Here is a 25,019-nt window from a genome sequence, read left to right as displayed (position 1 = left end):
TCCTTCGTTCCATCCCTATCTTTCTTCCTCTGTCTCTCACTATCTCAAACACTCGCTCCCCTCCCTCCATCTCCCACCCCCGCTCTCCATCTATATTTCCCTCTCTGTCTTTCCCTCATCTCCCAGTCTCCCTCTCTCTGTCCCTTTCTCTCTGTCATTCTTCCATTCCCTCTTTCCCTTTCTTTTTCCCTCCCTCACTCTTCATCTCCCGCTCCCTCCTCTCTCTCTCTTCTCTCTCTGTCCTCAGACAGACTTCACTGATCAAAGCGTAGGCCCATGACATTTGGTATAGTCTCTGGAGAGCTCCCCGTTCAGTTCGTTAGCAGAACCAAATGCTAACCGCTGTGCCACTACGTGCTAAGCGCTAATCCTTCCTCTTGTAGTTAAAACTATGCAGTCCACAGAGGGTTCAGAGGGGGAGAGCTGATAACTGGACTGCATGGTCTGGACTTAAAAGGGATTTGCAATTCAATGTGGTTCATAATTTACTTCAAATGTCCTTGTTTGGTAGATATGTATATACATTTATGGTAAACACTACTAAATAGTTTTATGTCAGTTATGTGGCAGCTGGTGGGTAAAAAGTTGAAAAGAAAAATACATGACGTAAAAATAACAAAAAAACATAATATCTCTACCTATGTAATTAACACAGAAAATTCATTCCAAAATGCAGGGATGGAAGGAAGGCATTTATTTTTATTAGTCTAATTATAGCTAATGTGCCATTTTAACTGATTGTGAGTAGTGTTGTCTTGATAGAACAATTTCAAATTGAAACTCCATTTTGACTCAAAACTCAATAACGATTTTTTTTCTCCACATTAAATAGTAGTACTTTCTTTTCTATTCCCATGTGGCCTTATATCTGTGTAATCCCTCAGTCGTCCAGGTAGGTTCCATAGTGGTCCATGGGTATATACTAGTCTATGTGTCTAATACTTGTTCTGATACAACTTAAGAATTAGTATTTAGTTTTGATATTAGGTTTAGTATCAATCAGTAGTTTTATCTGATTTTCGATAATTTTGACCACCCTAGTTGCTAGGTAACTGTTATGATATGTATTTAATAGTATTGGGCCAATAATGTAAAAGAAATAAACAAAAAAAAACAGCATAGCAGTTTTTTTTTGGTAATATATATTTGATCTCTATAAGCTACTTCTACCATGATTTCAACTGTTTATATCCCCTGCTTCCACTCTGCTATACTATACTAATAAAACACTTTATAATCCATTAGCCCTGTACTTATCTAAATTTTCTTGCACCTCACCCCTCAACTCAGATTACGTTATGCAATCTCCCCTATAGCCAAAGCTGCAAGTCATTTTATTATTACATCAACTCAAATAACATCCACTTCCTGTTCTTCTCTCTAAATATGATTGAATACGCAGCATAAACAAACAATATTAGCTTATAAATCTTTGCTAGCTGCCGGTGACTTGGCTAGCACTGTAATTGAAATGTATGGGGAGGATGCTAGGCTAGATTTGCGGCTAAATCGATGCACTTGACGCTAATGGAGATGCTGTTGAGCTGAGCTAGCCAACAGTGCTGACAGGGACATTAGCTAGCGCCTCGATTAGCTCATGTCAATAATGTTTATGGTGATTGTATTCGTGGGCTCGTCATGAATAAGAATGAACGGAGGAGAGGAGAGTCAGAGGTAGTTAGTAGTAGTAGTAGTAGTAGTAGTAGTAGTAGTAGTAGTAGTAGTAGTAGTAGTAGTAGTAGTAGTAGTAGTAGTAGTAGTAGTAGTAGTAGTAGTAGTAGTAGTAGTAGTAGTAGGCTAGTAGATTCTCAGTTGGTGGGTGGAGGCTCATGTTACGCTCAAGTTGAGGTTATTGTGAAAACTATACAATGACGTCTCTGGTAACTGTTTTGAAAAGAGGCTGTTTTTACAGTAGGAGGTAGGAATACTGGACATTTAGAGGACTTCAGTTCGAGGGGAGCATTTGACTCTTGAATTTAAGTTAAAATAAAGTTTTTTTTCTGTTTTTAAATTGTATAGTCTATATTATGCAAATTTGACTCTTGTGAGCTTTAAGACATGTTAGAATGTTATTACCTCATCAAAAACATACCTTGAGCTGTTTTGTTTCATTCACACATTTCATTTTATCTTTATTTTGTCTGTCTACTAGAGCTCAAAATGCTCTGTTCCAACTTGTGATGTCATGTCAGTGGTAGTTTTTTCAGCTACATTTTACCTTTTGTTCAGCTGAAATTATCGAAATGATCCAAGTGAAGTGTATGGAGTTTAAAAACACTATGGAGCACATCCTGTATTAACACAGGACATCACAAGATGGAGAGTATTTTCTGCTTGAGAGAAGAACTCCTAAATATGCATAGTTTGTGTGTTAAACATGTGTGAATGAAACAAATAACATCTCCAGGTATGTTTTATGATGAGGAAACAACATCAAAACTTACACAAACCAGAACTTAGCCAGGACTAAACAAGGTCTGAGACAGACCAAACCAAGATCCTAAACAGTGACTGACATTAAATCAGATTTTAACCAGGACTAAACATGGACTGAACCAGGATTAAACCAGGATTGAATCAGCAGGACTAAAGAAGGTCACAGACAAATCTAGCTTGTTTCTGTGTAGACTCAGCACACTTGACTGGGCGAGAGGTACGTCGGCGGAGAAGCACTTGATCTGAAAATCTAACAAATCTAAACCAAGATCCTAAACAGGGCAGTATTGGCTAAGAAGGTAGAACTTTTGTGCTGTTAAGTTTTGTGGTTTGAATCCTGCTGTTGTCATTAAGGATGTCTAGGCCTGTCATGATATATATATATATATATATATATATATATATATATATATATATATATATATATATATATATATATATATATATATATATATATATATATATATATATATATATCCACTTATTGTTCAATATATGAAAGCTGGAACAATATATTTTGAGGCTCAAAATGTATGGTGTACTGTGTACAATTACGTCGGGAGATTTGGGGTATTTTTGTTGTAATATGGTAAGTAACCTCTATGGCCAATTATTGCTTCATTTTGCTATTTATTTGTTGCATCTTCTGCCACTTAAACCTATTTAAAAATGGTTTACTGGGATTATCTTGCTTTATTGTTGTTGCTTCAATGGATTAAAATAGTTTTGATATTATTGTTTATCATGGTATATGTCTGTAATGATATATTGTGTTTCAGGATGTGTTATCACTGTCTTGGATCAGATTTGGTGAATAGATGGAGCCGATACAGCATATAGTGTCATCAGTCGTCACGCAGATGTCATTGCTAACGCTGCAACTAATGCCCAGAACAGCTTTAACACAGACTGAGGAGGCTGTAAAACAGCTAAAAGCATTATTAATGACATTGGTAGTATTTGTTTTACCTCAGCAATGTTCTCACACAAACCAAAGTTTGGACAGGCCTTAAACATAAATAATATGGTGAAAAACACACTGCCTTTAGAAACAGAGGCTAAAACATCACCTAATGTCTGTGTCTGTGTTTGTGTCCTGAAGCTGCTGTGTGTGGAGGAGTTTAACACATTATTTTACAATAACAAAGTATTAGGCTATTTATAGGCCTTTTTATCTTGGGTAATCATTTTATTCAGCTGAGGCTAAATACACCAGGGAATACTTCTATAAAATCATTAAAAAACAAGAAGATCGGTACCTGGATGGGATCTATGTCAGATAGGTATCGGGAAATGCAAATATTTAAAAAACAGTATTGGATCGGGAGCCAAAAAACTAGATCGGGACATCCCTAGTTGTTGTTGTGTATTGGGGTGAGACACTTCACCCCCCAGTAACTGAGATTAAATCAGGTCCCAACCAGGACTAAACGTGGATTTAACCAGGATTAAACCAGGACTGAATCAGGGCTAAACCAAAAATATAATAGACCTAAACCATAAACAAAACAAGGACTTACTGAAGGAAAGCAGCACTAAATTGGATTCAGACTAGATCTAAACCAGGACTAAACCAGTACTGAACCAGGACTAAACCAGGACTGACTAGAGAAGAACCAGGACTAAATTAAACTAAGAATATACTAGGCCTAAGTCAGATCAGAACAAACAGAAGACTTAACATAAACCAGGACTAAAGTAGGACTAAACCAAGATTAAACAAGGACTAAAGAAGGCCTACACCAGGACTAAACCAGGATTAAACAGGGTCTAAATTCAGGACTAAGCCTACCCCAGAAATAAACAAGGTCTAAAATATATTAATTATCCCATTATAGTCTCTTACCCATAAAGTACGCAGTGATCTTGCACATGGCCTCTCCGAATATGTAGTCCTCCAGTATGTTTGGTATGAGGGTGAAGGGCATGCAGAACAGCGCCATCATCAGGTCACTAACCGCCAGTGACAGTAGGAAGGAGTTAGTCACTGTCCTCATCCTTTTGTTCAGAGCCAAAACGATGATGATGAGGAGGTTTCCAAACACACTAATGAGGAAGATAAGCGAATACAGAAAGATACGGACGGAGTCCATCTCTGAAAGAAAGACAAAAAACACATTTATTATAATCAAATCAACATTGAAATTTGAATAATGGCATTTAGCTAATACCAAATACCAAATTTTAGGTAATATAATGTCCTCTTTGAGAGTTTATTTATTTATTTACTTGATAGGGACAGCGCATATTAATGAACATCTGTAAACACAGTGTAAATATGACAGATTATGGCAAAAAATTCAAATTTCCATCTGTTGTCCCTAGGCAGGTACACAGACAACAAATACAACATAGACATTACAAAAATACAATAAAAGCAGCTAAAGGTGCTCACAGACTTGGTTTTCCTTCAGCCACAGTTTAAGGTGCAGTTTGAATGTGGACAGAGATGAGTATTCTCTTATTGTCAGAGGAAGACTATTCCAAATATGAGTCCCTTTAACAGAGAGCACGGTTTGTCCAAATTTAGTTTAATTTAGCATCTGTGTGGTACATCACAATCTCCTCGAGATGTGGCCCTGGTTCCCATCCCAGTCACTGTCTTTAATTTGATAAAGTCTTTCAGCGGAGGAGGAGCAAGTCCGTGTAGAACTTTAAATATAAAACAAGCATTTTTAAACTGTATAAAATTATCAAAATTCAACCAATTATATTTTTCTAAAACAATACAATGGTGAAAGGAGCTAGGTTTTTTGTCAAAGATTTTTATGGCTTTTTTAAAGAGGGATTTGATTGGTTTTGTTGTTGTGCCGGCAGCAAGTGACCAGGTGGTTATGCAATATTCAAAATGAGAAAAAAATCATTGAATGTAAAAAAAAATGTAGCTGAGTGCTGTGTCATAAAAGGCCTTACATGTCTAAAATTTCACACATTAAAATTGATTGTGTTTGTCATTTGTTTTATGTGTTTCTTAAAACAAATGACAAACTTTTCAATTTTAATGTGTTAAACATCCCTGTGTGTCAGATGCCCTCCCTATGTGTCCATGGGGTCTTATTCTGTGTAAAAGCTGTTAACCCTGTAGTTTACACCTCTACAAACATGCTCTGAAATGCATGGGATTTGTTTAGCAGTTCATATAGATGATTTATAAGTCCTGGTTTAGTTCTGTCATCTTTTTTTCGATTAAAACAGCTTAAGTACTTGGTTAGACTTGCTTTAGTCCTGGTTTAGAGCTGTGTTAGTTCTAATGTAGTCCTGGATTAAACCTGGTTTAAATGTGGTTTAGTCCTGGTTTTGTCCTGGTTCACCTTTTGGCTAGATGGTTTAGACCTAATTTGGTGTTTGATTTGATCTGGTTTGGACCCCGTTTAGACTTTTGTTTAGTCCTGGTTTGGACCTAGGTTATCCCTGGGTCTAGTCCTGTACAATACACGCAGATTCTTTAGGTAATATAAGGTAATATGTATCTCCATGGGGTCTTTCTCTGTGTAAAAATTGCTAAAAAGTGCACTGTGAACTGAATCTTGATATCAAAATGTAAAGTTATATTGTGATTTAAAAGCTGTAAAGTTGCAATTATATATTTGAAATTTGAAAAGTGATTCTTTGTTTCTTAAACTATTGTGTCTAATGGCTACTCAAAATGTTGTTACTGTAGTTTATTTTATTTTATTCCAAGTTATACCATACACTGGGGGATTATTCCACTACTACTACTACTATTACCAGCATTAATACTACTAGTAGTCTACTTCTATGACTAGTTCAACTACATTTACTACAAGTACTGCTGCTACTATTAATACTACTTTTCTTACCTGACAAGTCCAGAATTATATCTGTCTCTATTTTTTATACAGATGGATATCAGTCTGGTCATCACTGCTTCTGTCGTGTCTCAAGCAAAATTAAACAGATTTGATTATGACGCATGTGAAACAAAGGGGGTCATTGGTCAACATCATTTTGAACAAAATCATGTTTGCCTCCCCTCAGATTAACAGAGTTTAGTGCTTCACTCATTGATTCTGCATAAATCCACCATGTTTTTGAGCCACCTCTGCAAGGACACGGCATCTGTCAATCACACCTGTCAATCACACCCATCTGAACTCAGGGAGTATTGAAGAAATGTGTATTCTGGATCTCACGCAACTACTAGTCTACTATACCATTACTATATATTACTAATTCTACCATAAATTTTACCAAGATGTTGTATTTCCATGTTAGCAGTACACAAATCCCAGTGTTGTCCATACACTTGTACAGTCAGTGAAAACAATAGGGACTAAACATGTCTGACTCTATTATAACAGTGAATAACTTTACATAATCAGCACGTTTAACCAGCGCTCCTGCTGTGAATAGAATACCAATGATTACATAGTCAAACATAGAGCAACTACACTGGCTGTGGATTTCAAAATAAGACTAATGAGATCGGCACAACAGGATCTCCCTCACTGAGTCGTGACAAGACTCTTAATTTGGAAGTTAACTTTAAAATGTAAATCACCCAGAGATTCATTCCAATATTCGAAATACAATATGGTCAATCTTAACATGAAGAACACTAGGTTGTTGTAGTAGTAGTAGTATTAGTAGTAGTAGTAAGTTATGGTAGTATGGTAGTTTCAACAGAAATCCATCTGACTATCTCTCTATCTCTATCCTTCCATCCATTTAAGTTTGTCTTGTCTTGACTGAAACTGTGGCCGAGCTGCTCAAAATCTGATGACTCACAACATACAGAGCCAAACCTCTCTCCTCTGTCACCTCCTTCACACTTCCGTTCATCCATCTATCATCCATTTCTCTCCATCATCCATCTCGCTATCATCTCTATCATCCATCTCTCTCTCGCTATATCGTTCTAATTATCATCTATCTATTTATTCTCGTCACCTATCATCAATCTATTTCTTTCATGTTACCCATTTCTCTCCATCTAGCTACATATTTATCCATTCATGTATTTCTCATCTATCTTTTCTTTCTCCACTGTTCTTTTGCTCTTTTTTTCTCTATCCTTTTTCCATCCATCATACATCCACAGCTATCTATCTGGCATCTATCTATCTATATAGGTAGTGCCATTTATATCTTTTTTCTTCTCTCTCTTTTCCACTATTTCTATCCTTTCTCTCCAAAGTTATCTCTCTTTTTGTCACCCCCTATGTCTGTCTGTCTGTCTTTTTGTCATCTCCATCACACTTTTGCCTCTATAAATCTATTTATCTATCTATCTATTCTCACTCTCTTAAAAAATATCTGTCTTTTATCCTTCTTGCTCTATCTTTAAAAATATATTCTATCTTTTCCATTTCCTCCTTTCTTTTGCTCTCCTTTCTCTCTCACTCTCTCTATTCTTTGTCTCCCTATTTATCTATCTATCATCTATCTGTTTGTCACCTCCATCACCCTTCTGTTTCTCTACTTAAATCTCACTCTCCTCGTTTCTTTTGCTGTCTTTTCTCTTTACACTCTTTCTGTACTGTCTCTATTTATTAATCTATCTCTATCACTCTATCATCTATTTATCTGTTATATTCTATCTGTCTCTTATTCATTTGCGCCTTTTTTCACTTTTTGTCACCCACTTCACACTTTCTCCTCTCAACATAAATCTTCAGATGTCTGTGAGATTCACTCCTCTGCATCACTGTCCCTCCTCTGTACCATATATTCAATGTCCCTCCTCCTCTGCACCATATATTTAATGTCCCTCCTCTGTACCATATACTCACTGTCCCTCCTCTGTACCATATATTCACTGTTCCTCCTCTGTACCACATACTCACTGTCCCTCCTCCTCTGTACCACATACTCACTATCCCTCCTCCTCTGTACCACATACTCACTGTCCCTCCTCCTCTGTACCACATACTCACTATCCCTCCTCCTCTGTACCACATACTCACTGTCCCTCCTCTGTACCACATACTCACTGTCCCTCCTCCTCTGTACCACATACTCACTATCCCTCCTCCTCTGTACCACATACTCACTGTCCCTCCTCCTCTGTACCACATACTCACTGTCCCTCCTCTGTACCACATACTCACTGTCCCTCCTCCTCTGTACCACATACTCACTGTCCCTCCTCTGTACCACATACTCACTGTCCCTCCTCCTCTGTACCACATACTCACTGTCCCTCCTCCTCTGTACCACATACTCACTGTCCCTCCTCTGTACCACATACTCACTGTCCCTCCTCCTCTGTACCACATACTCACTGTCCCTCCTCTGTACCACATACTCACTGTCCCTCCTCTGTACCACATACTCACTGTCCCTCCTCTGTACCATATACTCACTGTCCCTCCTCTGTACCACATACTCACTGTCCCTCCTCTGTACCATATACTCACTGTCCCTCCTCTGTACCACATACTCACTGTCCCTCCTCTGTACCATATATCCATTGTCCCTAAGAGAGCTTGACAGTTATTGGCAGATTGCATTTGATAATTAAGCTAAACTCTCCATAGCAGCTGTCACATACTTAGCAATTCTGTAGCAAGAAGTTAGTTATTCCAAAGGGAAATTTAAAACATATTTCCAGAATTCATAAATACAAGCGACAGGGACTGAAAACTCCAAATGTCTTTGCAGCTTTTAACTTGACTTCAGTCACAACACAGCACAAATGTTCTAAAAAAAAAAAAAAGTTTTCGATACTTTTGAAACTAAAGTTTTGGGTGAAAAAGAAAGAGAAAGGTACAATTTGTGTTCAAAATGTTTAGTCCTGGTTTAGTCCTAGTTTAGTCCTGGTTTAGTTCTGGTTTAGTTCTGGTTTAGACCTGGTTTAGACCTGGTTTAGACCTGGTTTAGACCTGGTTTAGACCTGGTTTAGACCTGGTTTAGACCTGGTTTAGACCTGGTTGAGGCATTGTAGTACTTGTTTAGTCCTGGCTCAGTGCTTTTCTAGTCTTGGTCTATAACTTACATCTTCATTAGTCCTTGTTTAGTTCTGGTTTAGTCCTGGTTTAGTCCTGGTCTAGTTCTTTTATCTTAACTATTCCCCAGACAGTAATAAAACCATTGCATCAGTCCTTGCATGTCCTTCTAACCACAATTTTACCATACACATCAATGCTCCTCCCTCCTTCTCTCCCTCTCTTTCTTTTTCTCTTCCTCCTCTCTCTCCGTTCCTCTTTTCGTCTGTCTCCCTTTTTCTCTTCCTCCCCTCTCTCTCTCTGTCTCTGTTGCTCTCTCCCTCGCTCTCTCTCCATCGATCTAAGGCATCATCCATTTCCAAACATCAAATAATCTTTTGAATCGGGACTCCCCCCAAAGCAGTGTACATCCCTCCCTCTCCATCCATCTATCCTATTTCTTTTGCATGATAACTACCTCTGCACCTCCAAACATGAATTATTCTTTTGATTTGGATCTCCCCCAAAGCAGTGCAGCGTTTCTATGGAGAGTCCCAGTCACAGAGCAGTCCACTGTCTGATCATTAATACAATTCTGTCACATACAGATACATGAGCATGACTGTAGTACTGTCAGGGTGGGTCTTTACAATTTGCAGTAAAAGTTTAAAGGTACTGTATATATCATGTGTTCTACATTCTAGTGTTTTCACAACACTAAAATGTCAATACCACAATGATAATAAAAACACTTTCATTAGACAATAGAATGTGATTTTCAACATTACATGGTAGTACTTTCTTTTCTATTTCCATGTGGCCTTATATCTGTGTAATCCCTCCCTGGTCCAGGTAGGTTTCATAGTGGTCCATGAGCGTAGTACTTTTCTGTACTAGTTTTTGCATTGATTACAAGCAAATTTTTGATACTTTTTACAAACCTACAATGACATCTGAACCTGTGCTGCCAGAGCCTTAACCTGCAGATAGACACTTACAAGTTTGTCTTATTCTCAGTTTATGGACAGGCCTCATGTGAATTCAATTCATATCAGCACTTGAATTGTTGTCACTAAAAGATATATTTGATTTGATGTTTAGACCTGATACCGTCCTGGTTTAGACCTGGTTTACTCCTGCTTTAGACTGGGTACAGTCCTGGTTTAGTCCTGCTTTGGACCTGGTTTACACCTGGTTTAGTCCTGGTTTGGACCTAGTTTGGACCTGGTGTAGTCCTGGTTTGGACCTGGTTTGGAATTAGTTTAGTCCTGGTTTGGACCTGGTACAGTCCTGGTTTAGTCCTGGTTTAGTCCTGCTTTGGACCTGGTTTACACCTGGTTTAGTCCTGGTTTGGACCTAGTTTGGACCTGGTGTAGTCCTGGTTTGGACCTGGTTTGGACTTAGTTTAGTCCTGGTTTGGACTTGGTTTAGTCCTGGTTTAGACCTGGTTTGGACCTGGTTTAGTCCTGGTTTAGACCTGGTTTAGTCCTGGTTTGGACCTGGTTTAGTCCTGGTTTAGACCTGGTTTAGTCCTGGTTTGGACCTGGTTTAGTCCTGGTTTGGACCTGGTTTAGTCCTGGTTTAGACCTGGTTTAGTCCTGGTTTGAACTTGGTTTAGTCCTGGTTTAGACCTGGTACAGTCCTGGTTTAGTCCTGGTTTAGTCCTGGCTTGGGCCTGGTTTAGTCCTGGTTTAGTCTTGAGTCGATTAATGCCTATTGTTAAGTCCTGATTTTGTTTTTTATCCATCCTGGCAAAGGCCGTAACTGGCAATAACATTACAGTTACGTTAGCATAGCTTTTATTACAACAGTTATGCAACCTACAGCAGTCTGAAAATGATAACGCACTTAAAAGTGCTGTACCTGATTTTTACTGTCTTAAAAACATGAAAAACTAATTCATTTTAAACCATTTGCAGTGGTTCAAAGCTATTCCTCTGAGCATCCTAATTATTCATCACGATGGGTTTATAACCACTTTCAAGACTTTCAGAGGCCAGAGCTTTTGCAGTCACGGTATAAAGCTAACGACAAGTAGCATGCTAACAGCATATTTCCTGATCATCAGAAAATAAAACATTTGCCAATTAGACACAGACAGCACACGGTGGACATATTTAGACCTCAAGAGCTGCTTTTACATTTCTCTGTTCTGGGGCAAGACACATTTTCCTCAAATACATGTAAATAAATGAGTTACAAGGCCTTTAACTTACAAAATTCAAAAAGCTTGCAGTAAAAATGTAATGAGAATTTGCAGTGATAAATAACAACTTTAGCAAATTGCACTGTCAAATTTCCAGTGAGTCATTTTGTTGTTTATCGCCGTGGTAGCAGTGGCCCAGGAGGAGGCCTGACCTTCTCTTTTATTACCCTCAACAGAAACATATCAAAGTTTTAGAAGTTCAGCGCCGCATTGGTACTACTTTATTTTAGAATTTATCTTCCAGGTGACACAAAATGCACAGAATACAAGCTGCACTCTGGGGAAGGTACATTTACTGCATGTTTGGACATGTGCTTAGTAGTTAAAATATTGAGTTTTGAAGCTACAGAAGCCCAGACAGGTCAAAAAGGTAAAGCCAAAAGTAGTAGCAGCAATTACCTTTTTTCCAACTGTTATTTGTATATGTTAAAAATAAATCCTCAGCTTTTTTTGCAGGTCTCCGACAATAATAAACAAAAATACTTGTAGTGGAGTAGAAAGTACAGATACCTGCTCTCAAATTTAGTGAAGTATAGTACTTTACTACTTTTCCTTTGTTACATTTCTCCACTGAATAGTACCATCTATTCCTCTGTATTACTGCATGATTTCAAATGGACCTGACAAACCAAACGATTTCAGCCAAACAGAAAATCATATTCATTGGACTATATCTCCTCCGAGTGTTAAGATCCTACCCATAATGCAATTGGAGAGCTCTGAAGCGTAACAGGTGTGACCAAAACCATCAAATGCCTGAGTAACTATAAATACAACATAGAAATGCTATTGGAAACTGTGAGGCTATAGGCTCTGTCTATGTAAAGATGTCAATGTAAACAGAAGATTATAATAATGAACAGATGAAAGATGGATTATCTGGGGCCATTTTTGGATTAGAACAGAAAGGCTCCGTAAGTGCAGTTGAATAGTGTTAGAAGATTATGGCATGGAAAAAGTTCTGGAACAATTCAATCAGGAGTTTAACCCACAACCTCCAGCTGAGAGGAGACAGAATAACCACTCTGCCACAGTAACACAGAGAACATGCACATTCCACTCAGAGAGATCAGGAGTATAACACACAACCTCCTGGTGAGAGGGAACAGACGGGATAACCACTCTGCCATAGTAACACAGAGAGAACATGCACACTCCACTCAGAGAAATTAGGAGTATAACACACAACCTCCTGATGAGAGGGAGGAGACAGGAGAAAGATGACTATCATACATAAGTAATTTCATACATTTTTGAACACTTGTAGCTTATAATGGGTTTATTGGAATAAATACAAAAAAAAATGTTTAATACAAATTTTATCTTATTTTATTATATCTTATTACAAGTTATTTGTGCTAACATTAGTGGTGGAACGTAAAAAAGTCAAAGTAGTAAAGTATTTTTTTATTATTATTTGAGACTTCCTGAAAAGTCTTGAGCGTTTATTTTTATTTTTATAGTTCACAAAGTTCACAAACAAAAATATACAGGTTAAAACTGCTAGAAAAACTATTGATTAATGTGTTTCTGTTGAACAAAGTTCAGCACAAATCTATATAAAAATCACTGCATTTGAAGCCTTATAAGACCTCAAAATCTACACGAAATATTTTTACTCTTTAAGTACATTTGTAACTTGTTTCTTTAATACTTTTACTTAAGTAGATTTGTTCATGTGATACTTTTACTTTTACTTGAGTATTTTTTGCTCCAGTATCTGTATTTTTACATAAGTAACAAAACTGAGTACAGTACTTCATCCAACATTGTAATGCACAGGTGACTAACTTTATTCATTCTATAATTTAAAATATATATGCATGTAACACATTTCATTACTGGAACTTTGCATAATAAAAAGTACTAGAAATGTATGCAAATTAGTTAATGCAGCATTCATTTTCAGTCATATATATGTATTTTCAGTTAAATTATACATTTGGATACAAAGGTTATGCCATGAAAAGATGCAGATTCGGACCATTATAATAATACATTTATGTCATCCATATGGTCCAAATATTACAAAGATACTTGAGCTAAAAGTATCAAAAACTAGATACTCATTTGAGCAGGTATTGATACAAAAGTCACACTCACAGAACCTTTCGGGAACCAACCTGGACACTGAGGGATTACACCGATATAAGGCCACATGGTAATATAAATAAAAAAATATAAAGTACTACCATTTAATGTTGAAAATCACAGTATTTTTATGATCATCGTGGTATCAGAATCAGTATTGAGCATGGAATTGAAATGAAGTTTGAAATTTTAGTATCGTGACAACATTAAAACCTTGCAGGCCACAGCAGGTAATGGATCAATATAATCAATAAACAATCATAATACTTTCTCTTAATATTGATCTGACATGTATCAGATTTCCATAATGATCTATTGACAGGGCTTTTTCTCAGGGCAGCCATTAAAACCTGCACAAGCTTCTAATCGCGTCTTTCACCTTCATTTACATCAGCAACGTGCAGTGAAAGAAGCAGAACTGAAACTGTTAAACTTCAAGTGAGTGGATCTGTGAATATTTCTGGCAACTGTAGTAATAGTACGAGTTGTATTATTTGTACTACGAGTTGTAGCAGTACAGAAAATGGCAGAAGTTTAGTAGTAATTGTAGTGGAGATGGTAAAAGAATTAGTAGTAGCAGTAGTAGCAGTAGCAATTGAAACAAAGATGGTAATTGAAGTATTGTATTGAATAGCTGCAGTAGTTCTCAAGTTATGTTTTGGGATAGTAGTAGTTGTTTATATTTAGTAGTAATTTTAGTAGCAGTGGTAAAATAATTCACAGTATTTTTATGTTGCAGAGGTAGTAGTAGTAGTAGTAGTTGTAGGATAGTAGTGGTAGTAGTTCTGGAGATGGTGGCGGTGGTAGTAATAATAGTAGTAGAACAGATTGCAGTAGAAATTTTTAGTATTGAATAGTTGCAGTAGTTGTCAAGACATGTATTGGGATTGTAGTATTTTTAGGTGTAGTAATAGTAGTTGTAGTAGTAGTTGTAGGGTGGTAGCAGTGGAGATGGTGGTAGTAGTACTGTAATGGCAATAGTGATGTCATGGTAGTACTTTTATTTTATGTTTTGATAACCAGCATGATATGGCTAAATATAATTAAATTCTTCCAAAATTATGTTATTAAAAAATCCTGAATGTTCTGAATATTGTGAATATAAAAACAGGTTTAATAAAACTCATATTTCTTGCTGCTTTTTCATCTCAACTCAACTCTGTGCTCAAAGTGAAAAATACAGGAAAATCTTCATACACAAACACAAATAATGAATCTACTACAGAAGCCCTGGAGGGTAGTAGTAGTAGTGCAGTACAAGGCGCAGTGGATAGTACTGCTGGTAGTAGTAGGAATAACAGTACTAGCCCTGGCCGTAGTAATGTGATGTAGTTAACAGTAGAAGTAATAGTAGAGGTAATTTTTCAAGAGGTTAGTTATTGCAGAAGAAAGTAGCAGTATGTGTAGAGGCCTATTTGGTAGCACTATTGGCAGTAGTAGTAATAGATGGTAGTAGTAGGTGCAATAATAATAATAAGTACTAGTTTCTCTTACTCTTTGCTTTGTCTTTGAATTTAGAACAGCTGATTAATTATTTATGAGAACTTAATCATTTGAAAGCAATTAAACTTTACTCTGCATATCTGGATGTAGCTTTAGCACTAAATTACCCACTGCAGTTTGCACTAGCCGTGGTTAGCTTCCCTCCTAAACCTCTCTGGAGTGAAGCTATTGATCTGAGTGTGCATTTAAATTGAGTTGAAAAGTACCGTCCTGTTTGCTAATCATGAATATTGTACGTTTAATTGAAGAAAAAATGTCCTTGCTTGAGGCTATTTTTAGTACCATTTAAGAATATATTTGGCTCTCTGAGATTCACCAGATCTAAACCAGGTCTAAAACAGAACTTATCCAAGGCCTAGACCAGGACTACACAACTGGTTGTACTAGTTTTAAAGATGCATCTCATTTTATTCCTTAAAATGTAAAAAAAAAACAACCTAGATGCATCTCATTTTAGTCCTTAAAATGTAAAAAACTAGTTCATTTTACACAGTTTGCAGTGGTCTAAAGTTATTTGTCACTCGCCTAATGCATTCAGATCATCCTAATTATTCACCACGATGAGTTTACAAGCACCCAGACCAGAGCAGCGTTTTACTGTCACAGTAATGCTCACAACAACTAGCATGCTAACAGCGCACTCCTTGATGCTTTATCATTGGCAGGGTGACATCAAGAGCTGCTTATACAGTATCTATACTGGGGCAAGACAAATTCTGCTCATGTTGTGGGTTGATCCTCCTTTAGTTCTGGTTTATTTCTATCATGGCATTCTTTATCCTAAATCTTTACTTGTATTGTTATGGATGTCTTTGACCTAACCTTTGTGATACTATCTTTTATTATGCATGGGTGTATCTCTTGTCTGTTAGCCTACGAGATGTGTCCAGCGTCCTCGAGCCACTTAGATTAGACTAAACTGGTATGATTGTTCTGATGGTATAAATACACTGAATGTATGTCCATTTGTCAGCTGAGGATAAGACGACACTATTAGGGACAACAGTTCTTTGACAATTGTACACTGACAACTGATCCATTAAATCTTTCTTTTTGATTAAAGACAACTTCTCTGTTGAGTTTATATTTTTTAAGGTTTTTACTATTAAAAATTTCACACGTACATACAAACCACGTGAAATTGGTACTGTTGTGAAACTTGCAAACTTAGGAATTTTGTACTTACATTTTCCAGCCACTGTTTCAACTCTGGAATTCAAGTTTTTCAAAAAATTCACCCTAAGCAACGCAAATATGCAACTAGACAAGCTATGCTTCATATTTAGCAGTACATTTTCTCTCCCTAAGCCGTCCCTCTGCATATAAACAAGCCTAGATCAAGCTGAATGCAGATAATTGCAGAGCATGCCTCAGTGCTGCCGATGACTCTATCAGAACCGAACAGGACTCGGCCAACACCTAATCCATAAATAATTCAACAATATTTATTCATGTTTGGGGAAAAATGTAGAGCGAGAGAATGCGTTAGCTCCTTTGTTTGGTAGATGGAGTGTGACGGACAGGTGGAAATACAAATGAGATGATTTAATTAGATATATGTGAAACATTTTTAATCGAAGTTCTCAAAAGTGATTTAAAATGGTCCTATATTCTTCTGCATTCAAGTATTGCCACTGAAATTTCAAACTCAATACTAAGTAATAGACTTAATACCAAGATAATAATAAAAAAACACTTTATTTAGACAATAGAATGTGATTTTCAACATTAAATGGTAGTAGGTTTCTTTTATATATTTTATTGTATTACCCTGAATGTTCCACAGTATGGCATTAAACTCATCTATATTGCATTTATTTGTGTTTTTGTTGCCTAAAGATAGCTTGAAAAACATACATTAGTGTTGAGTGTGTCTCTGTAGATCTGACCTGTAACTTGACCTGCTTGCCTCCAGATAGATACATTTAATATCTCAATGGAGACAGATAAGTCTAATGCCATACTGTGGAGCGTTCCGGGCAAAGCAATAACGTCTCCATGGACACAGGCTGGTGTGGACCCTAAGATTTTTCTGACAAGCATTGTGATTACGATTAGATTTGAGATTTATGTTTTAATAAGGATTCTGTTCAAAGTTCACAATTTAAACGGCCAATATTACACTATTTTCTGATGTTATTATGTTGTTTCCTCAGCAAAAACATACTTGGAGTTGTGTTTAATTCAGACATGTTTAACACACAAACTCTGCATATTTAGGCTGAATTCTTCTCAGAAAACAGAAAACACTCCACCTTCCACCTTGTGATGTCATGTGGAATACAGGAAGTGCTCCGCTGTGGCTTTAAACTCCAAACACCTTCACTAGTATCATTTGGATCATTTCAGACCTGGAATTACTGATCTCTACTAAACTAAAGGTAAAACGTGGCTGCTAACTTGAAAACTACCACTACATCACAAGGTGGAACAGAGCATTTTGAGCTTTGCAGATGTAGACAGACTAATAATAAAGGGTTACTCGAACATGTGTGAATGAAACAAAACACAAGTCCAAGCATGTTTTTGATGAGGAAAAAAGATCATAACAGGACTTAAAGCTTCCAGGAGTCAATTTTGTTTACTATAGAACCTTTAAACACATCCAGGAGACCTGACAAAAAGACTAACACAAGATTACCATAGTTTAGTCCTCATGTAGACGTGGTTTGATCCTGGTTTAGCCTCGGTTTAGTCCATGTTTTGGGTTTAGATATTTCCTCTAACAAGTCTGTCATTTTCTCTTTATTATCTACAGGTGCTTGAGGTAACAGTCTTCAAAAATGCGATTAAAATTTCAACAATAATATTTCTTCATTTTGCTAATTTCAAAGCCGTTACCTCCTGCCCTACGGATGTTTACCACCAAAACGTTAGCCAGGCTCAAAATTACCCCTCTGTTAGCTTTACCGTTCCCTATTGGTCAATAACGGACACATCGCCAAGAAAAGTCCCAAATAATTTCATAATATCGTGTTGTGAAACCTGCACAGACTGTAATGTAGGATTACGTGGATAGATTTGACCCATGTGAGCACTTCTGCCTGTTTATTGAACTAGGCACTGTCTAATCAGTTTGTGAATTACACCCAAGGCAGTAACACAGCTGTACCAGTGAAATGAATGTACTGACATCGGCTCTATTAACACATTTATCTGTTAGAAAAATATTGAAATAAAACTACATATTTCTAGTTTGTGGTTAAAAATAAAAGCTTGCTCAATGTTTACAGTTAAATTATCTACCATTCTCTTCAAATGCATACATTGTTTACTTAGTTTAAAATGTGAAGCTGCTCATTCTTATTGCTTTGCTTGGAATGTTCCACAGTATGGTATTAAACTTGCATCTTGCATTTATTAAAGTACTGGTGTTATTATTGTTAAGAAATACCTTGATATACATGCATTCTTACTGTGAGTGGGCTCACCTCTCCACAGATCTGACCTGTAACTTCACCTGGTGCCATCAGCTGCTTGTCTCCATGGGGATAGACAAGTTTAATGCCATACTGTGGAATATCTAAGCACAGGTTCTAAGTAGCAGCAGTAGCAGTAGAAGCAGCTGTAGTAGTAGCAGTAGCAGTAACAGTAGCAGCAGTAGTAGCAGTAGTAGTACCAGTAGCAGTAACAGTAGTAGTAGTAGTAGCAGCGGTATCTCCTTAAAATAAAAATCTTTCTACCAACAAGTTTGTTATCTAAAATTAACAGACACTTCCTGGTTTGGTCACATGACATGTATAATCAGATGTAATTGGTCATATCCTCTCTGCCATAGGGACTAATAAGCTCTTATTTAATGTGTGACAGGTGTCTCTCATGGAACATGTGAACTTAATGAGATACACACAGAGAGGAGGTGTCTGGGGAGGGGGAAGGCTTCTCAGTTTGGACCAGGGCAGGGCTATAATAAAGACTGCAGTATTAGAGGGGTTATTGATCGGCTATAGGTAGTAGTTCAGTGTCTGTTAGAATGAATGAGAGATGGGAGCTCTCATCTGGGTCATCATAAAAGTATTAAAAGCATTCTATGTCTGTGTAATCCCTTAGTCATCCAGGTACGATCTATAGCAAAAGAAAAATTCAATTATTTCTGTATTTATATAAGCAATCAATGTTTAGCATGGAGGTATAGCACTCTTGCCTCTCAACCATAAGGTCTCAGGTTCAATTCCCAGACTATTTGACGCCTATATGTGGAGTTTGCATGTTCTCCCTGTGTCTAGGTGGTCTTAAAGATACACATTGTACCTGTTTCAGTAGAGAGGCCTCCACCTGATTGTCTCCAAGTTGCTATTGTTTTGCCTGAAATGTTCCACACTATGGCATTAAACTTATCTAGCTCCATAGAGACAAGTAGGAAACATAAACAGGCCAGGTTACAGGTCAGATCTGTGGGGAGGTGACCTGTGTTTGAATATAAACATCTACCTACCAACAATTTAACAAGTTTGCATATCTAAAATTCACAGACACTTCCTGGTTTGGTCACATGATGTGTATAATCAGATGTAATTGGTCGTATTCTTTCTATTGTCTTTGGTGCCATAGGGACTAATAAGCTCTTATCTAATGTGTGATTGGCGTCTCTGATGAAACATGTGAATTTAATGAGACAAACACAGAGAGGAGTGGAATTCACATTCGCAGGACAGAAGTGAACCTTTCCTGAATAGTTTTAGAATGATCTTGAGCTGTATCAGAACAAGTGTAAGACACATACTCCCATGGACCACTATGAACCCACGTGGACACTGAGGGATTACACAAATATAAGGCCACATGGGAATAGAAAAGAAAGTACTACGACCTAATGTTGAAAAGTTTGAAAGTTTCGTATCATCACAACACTAGCTTGGACCAGGTAATGGCTATAATAAAGACTAGGAAGGCACCTATAAAATACTGGTGCAGATATTGAACTTTTTTTCGGCTTCCAAGATCGGTTCAGTTGCTATTCCATTTTGGTCTATAAATTGGTGATGATTTACTGGTCAAAACATCTCTTAACATTGTATTTTCAGCTGTTCTGCAGTTGGATTTTTTTTTTTACTTAAGTTGTTTGTGTTTAAAGGAAATAAATTGTATTTTCAGTCTCTGCTCTAGTATCAGTTGATATCAGGTAGTGTCTGATACTTAAAAGTCAAAGTATCAACATCGGTATCAGAAAAGGAAAAGCTGGATCGGCAAGTCCCTAATAAATCCTGCAGCGTTAGAGGGGTTATTGATCGACTATAAGTAGTTCAGTGCCTATTAGAATGAATGTGGGTGGAAACTCTTATCTGATCAATCATAAAAGTATTAAAAACAATCTATGTGTATAATGGAGGTACAGCACTCTCGCCCCAAAGCCATAAGGTCATGGGTTCACATTTTTTGCATGTTCTTTCTGTGTCTAAGTGATCTTACACTTTGTAACTTTTCCATTAGGGAGTTTGCAACCTGATTGTCTCCAAGAAGTTATTGTTTTTCCTGAAATGTTCAATACTATGTCATTAAACTTATCTAGCCCCATAGAGACAAGTAAGCAACACTACCAGGTCAAGTTACAGGTCAGATCTGTGTAAAAGTGACACAGTAAGAATGCATGTTTAGAAGGTATTTTTGACCCTGTAATTGACAGAACTCTTAGGGTAAATGCCATTATTATATTTGACACTACAATACTTTCTTTATCACATGTTAAAGGGATGGTCCGATATGGATTTTTAAGATACTTCATCATACTGGGGGTGTTCTATAGTTATGTGCATGGCGGAATATTTAGCAGGTACCATGGGGATACAATGCACACATTAGCAAACAGTAGTAGTAGTAGCAGCAGCAGTAGTAGTGGCAGTAGTAGCAGTAGCAGTAGTAATTGTAGTAGTAGTGGTAGAAGTAGTGTTTTGTGAGTTCTTATATTTTGCTGTGTTTTCACATAGCTGTACATGTGTGAGACCAGACAGGAGCAGACTCAGCTCCATGGAGATGACCATAGTATTTATAGACCTGTGTCACTTCTTCAACACACACTTTTCAAAATGGAGTCTGAACACAAAACTGCATCTTTGTGTCATCCGAGACGTTTAAGGCATCAAAGGATGAGGAAAAAGTCAAAAGATGAGATTCATTTCCTGTTTGACAGCGAGAAAGAGATGTAAGGAACGTAGCAGGGAGGAGAGAGAGAGAGGGAAGGAGGCAGAGAAAAAGAGAGAGGAGGGGGCGGCAAGGGAGATGTAAGGAAAGTAGCAAGGAGGAGAGAGGGAGAGAGAGAAAATGAGAGAGAGGAAGGATGGCAAGGGAGATGTAAGGAAAGTAGCAAGGAGGGGAGAGAGGGAGGGAGAGGGAGGGAGAGAGAGAAAGAGAATGAAAGAGCTATGAGGAGGTGGAGAGAGTGCGATAGAGGGAGCAGATGAGAGAAATAGATTTTAAGGGTAAGAGGGAGGAAGGGAGAGAAAACAATAGAATGAAAGAGATAGAGGGAGGGAGATGGGGGAGTGGGTGAGAGTGAAGAGAGATAGAGGGAGGGAGAGAGAATTGGAGGAGAGAACGAGAATAGAGAGAAGAATGGAGTGGGGTGAGAGAGATAGCGGGAAAAGAGGGGAGAGAAAGGGAGAGAGGATTAGAGGAGTGAAAGAGAATAGAGAGAAGAATGGAGTGGGGTGAGAGAGATAGACGGAAAAGAGGAGAGAGGGAGAGAGGATTAGAGGAGAGAAAGAATAGAGAGAAGAATGGAGAGAGATAGACAGAAAAGAGGAGAGAGGATTAGAGGAGAGCGTGAGAGAACGAGGGAGAGAGTGAGGGAAGAATGGAGAAAAAGAGAGAAGGGTAGTAGTAGTAGTGGGGGAAGAGAGGAGAGAAAAAGCAGAGACAGAGGTGTGAGAGGGGAAGGATGGAGAGGCACCAAAAAGTACGTGATAGTCCCCCATAAGAACTCAAACTGTGAGGATTGGCACCAGATCAGAAGACTACACTTTGACATCATTTATTTAATACTGTTCACAGTTTTGTCCTCACAATTTCATTCCTCCCTGTGACGTCACGTGGTAACACAGGAAGTGCTCCACTGTGTTTTCCACTCCACACACCTTCACTAGAATCATTTGGATATCTGGAATTGCCCATTTCTACTGAACTAAAGGTAAAAGGAGCTGTTAACTTGAAAACTATGACTTCATGACATCACAAGGTGGAACAGAGCATTTTGAGCTTTGGAGATATAGACAGACTAATAATAAAGTTTTGCTCAGACAGAACTCCAGGTCCTTTTTTTATAACATAGATTAAAGCTCACAAGAGTCAGTTTTGCATAATATAGGATCTTTAATCATGTGAGGTTTTATGGCCATCCATGCACTACGTTCCCAGAATTCACCTGGTTAACTGCTCTGACATGGGCCCCCTGACTCCTCCTGCTCCTGACCTGTTGTCCTGTGCTGCACCAAGAATTCTTAAATGGCCCCTGGGGGACACATCAAGTTTGATTTATTGATATAATTTTAACTATTTAATTTAGCTGTTAACCAAGTCTACTGTGTCAGACCTGCTGTGCTTGTGTCTGCTGTACAGTGATCATCTGTGACACCCATGGATGTTATAATTTGGACATTTAAAATCGAAATGTTGATATAAAACAGCTTGATTAAATTAAAAAAGGCGTGTACAGGTGGCACTGGAAAACAAGGGTTGATCAGAGCAATGAGAATAAAGCATGAATCAGTCTAAATGTAACTTTGAGAGAGTAAATGAGAAGGAAACAACTATAATATGGTTAAAAGCTCTGTTTCGGGGCTGGCAACAGACATTCAATTTTTGTTTTTGTGCATCTATGACCGTAAATCACCACTGAAAAGACATGCCACAAAATGTCCCATTGAAAATCTGATCACAAGAAGATTTAAGATGGAAGCCTGATTTTACATGACCTTTACATCATATGCATCCCATTACATTTACATGGTTAGATACAGAATCTACACTTTATCTTTTGTCTGATTACTTTAACTCTAATTCATAAATCAGCTAAATTGCACTGAAACTGGCAACTCAAATGAAAGACAACAGAACACCAACATGTCCATCATGTCCAATGCTTTTGTATTGAAGAGCATTACAATTGTTCTCATAAAAAAAAAACTATGTAGACCCAGATATGAGGTAAACATGTCCAAATCAAATATAAAAGTTTTATTTGATTTGGACATGTTTACCTCATATCTGGGTCTACATACAGGTCTTTTATATTTTTTTCTCTACCTTTTTGTGGTTAGGCTTATTTTATGTGCATTGTTTATTTATTATGCCTAAATCCCAGTAGGAGGTGTATGCAGGTGCACTGCAACAGAACCAAGACAAAGTAGTAAAATAATATATTTAAGTACAAATTTTAGGTATCTGTACTTTACGTGAGTACATTTTTAAATAGATACTTTTACTTCACTGTATTTAAGAGCAGATATTCATACTTTCTGTATTGTACTTTTATTTTTAACATGTCCGTAGTTTGAGCAAACAAAAATATACAAATAAAAACAGCTTAAAAAAAATGTATTCAATTGGTTCTGTTGAACAAATTTCAGCTCAAAACTTAATCAAAATCACTACATTTGGAGTCTTGTAAGACCTAAAAATCTGCACAAAATACTTTTACCTTTCATTCTTTAAGTACATTTTAAACAGGTACTTTAATACTTGAGTAAATTTTCATGTGATATTTTTACTTGAGTACTTTTTGCTCTGGTAGTCGTACTTTTACTTAAATAACAAAATGGAGTACTTCATCCATCAGTGTTTTTGTGTATATTCTTGAATGCATATAAATGTTGTTTAGCTAGCCATTTCCAACTGGCCAACTCCAGTATTCACAAGACATCCATCAGCTCACTGCCTTGCGGGGAAACATGTGGAAAATGGGAAACTGCTGAATGCAATTTTCCAGTCAATAATCTGATCTATAAGAACATTTATATAAGTATTATTTAGGCCTATAGTGTAATTTATAGTTTGCCCATGTGGAACATTTAAACTCATTTTACATTAAAGTTTTGCATTAATGAGCTATCATCAAATTCCCATTTAAGTTTTCAATATACAGTTTTAATTTTGACTCATTTTAATTTTATGTTTAGTTAATATTAGTATCGGTATTTTTGGCTAAGTTTGAAATGTATAGAGACCAATTTAACAATTTATTTTTTTTACATTTTGGACCATCATTTCTTGAATCACACCAGTTTTTTCGGGTTGAACGAGCTGCCAAAATATGGAATTGCGATTTTTCTGACAAGCATTGCGATTCAATTTGTGATATATATGTTTTAATAATAGAATTCTGTTCAAAGTTCACATTTTCAACACATCCAGAAGAATTGGCAAAAAGAAACTAATACAAGAATCACATTTCACTACAGGGTTAGCAGTTTTTACGGATCATTTTTGCTTTGTGGAAGAAATTAAGGTAGACTACTTTTGTAACCTGCTATTGCGTCCGTTCAAATTGTGATTCGATCAAATCTGTGTTTTACGAATCGATTCTCACTCGTAAAATAAATGATCCCTTACCTTTCGCTCTGCCTGGTTTGGGGAGTCCAGACGCGTTCGTGGATGTCTGATTGCAGTCCGTAATTAGTGCGCTGACATCCGTAAAGTTTCCGCATCCTGGAGCGTCCACTCGGCTCACGTTGACCGCGTCTAGAGCCATCTCCCCCGGTCACGGACACCACCACGCGCCGCTCTCTTCTCCCGAGCTCTTCCTCGGATCGACAGTGTTAAAAAGTTGTCGTGGTTTTCGTCATTGTCGTCGTAATTGGCGCGTGTTGGTCGTGCGTAAAATGGTGGCAGCTGGAGTCGTGCGTAAAAAGGTGAAATTGATTGAATTTGCCTAAAGATTTGGGTAAGGGTTTGGAAAGATCCGA

At 37.4% G+C, this 25,019-nt stretch overlaps 1 protein-coding gene across 1 annotated transcript in view; it reads right to left on the bottom strand.

The window, feature by feature from the left end:
- The window catches only part of LOC117385073 (cholecystokinin receptor-like), a 46,698-nt gene extending 21,893 nt beyond the window's left edge, over positions 1-24,805 (bottom strand). The window contains exons 1-2 of the mRNA XM_033982326.2: positions 24,667-24,805; positions 4,283-4,531 (exon numbers count right to left, since the gene is read on the bottom strand). Coding sequence (XP_033838217.1) covers positions 4,283-4,531; positions 24,667-24,805 — 388 coding nt within the window. The remainder of the gene's footprint in view (positions 1-4,282; positions 4,532-24,666) is intronic.
- Positions 24,806-25,019: the final 214 nt, after the last annotated feature.

Source organism: Periophthalmus magnuspinnatus, chromosome 2 (assembly GCF_009829125.3).
Source record: "Periophthalmus magnuspinnatus isolate fPerMag1 chromosome 2, fPerMag1.2.pri, whole genome shotgun sequence".
Taxonomy (NCBI): domain Eukaryota; kingdom Metazoa; phylum Chordata; class Actinopteri; order Gobiiformes; family Gobiidae; genus Periophthalmus; species Periophthalmus magnuspinnatus.
Note: the sequence above shows the minus strand (reverse complement) of the source record. Positions and strands in the feature narration are given on the sequence as shown.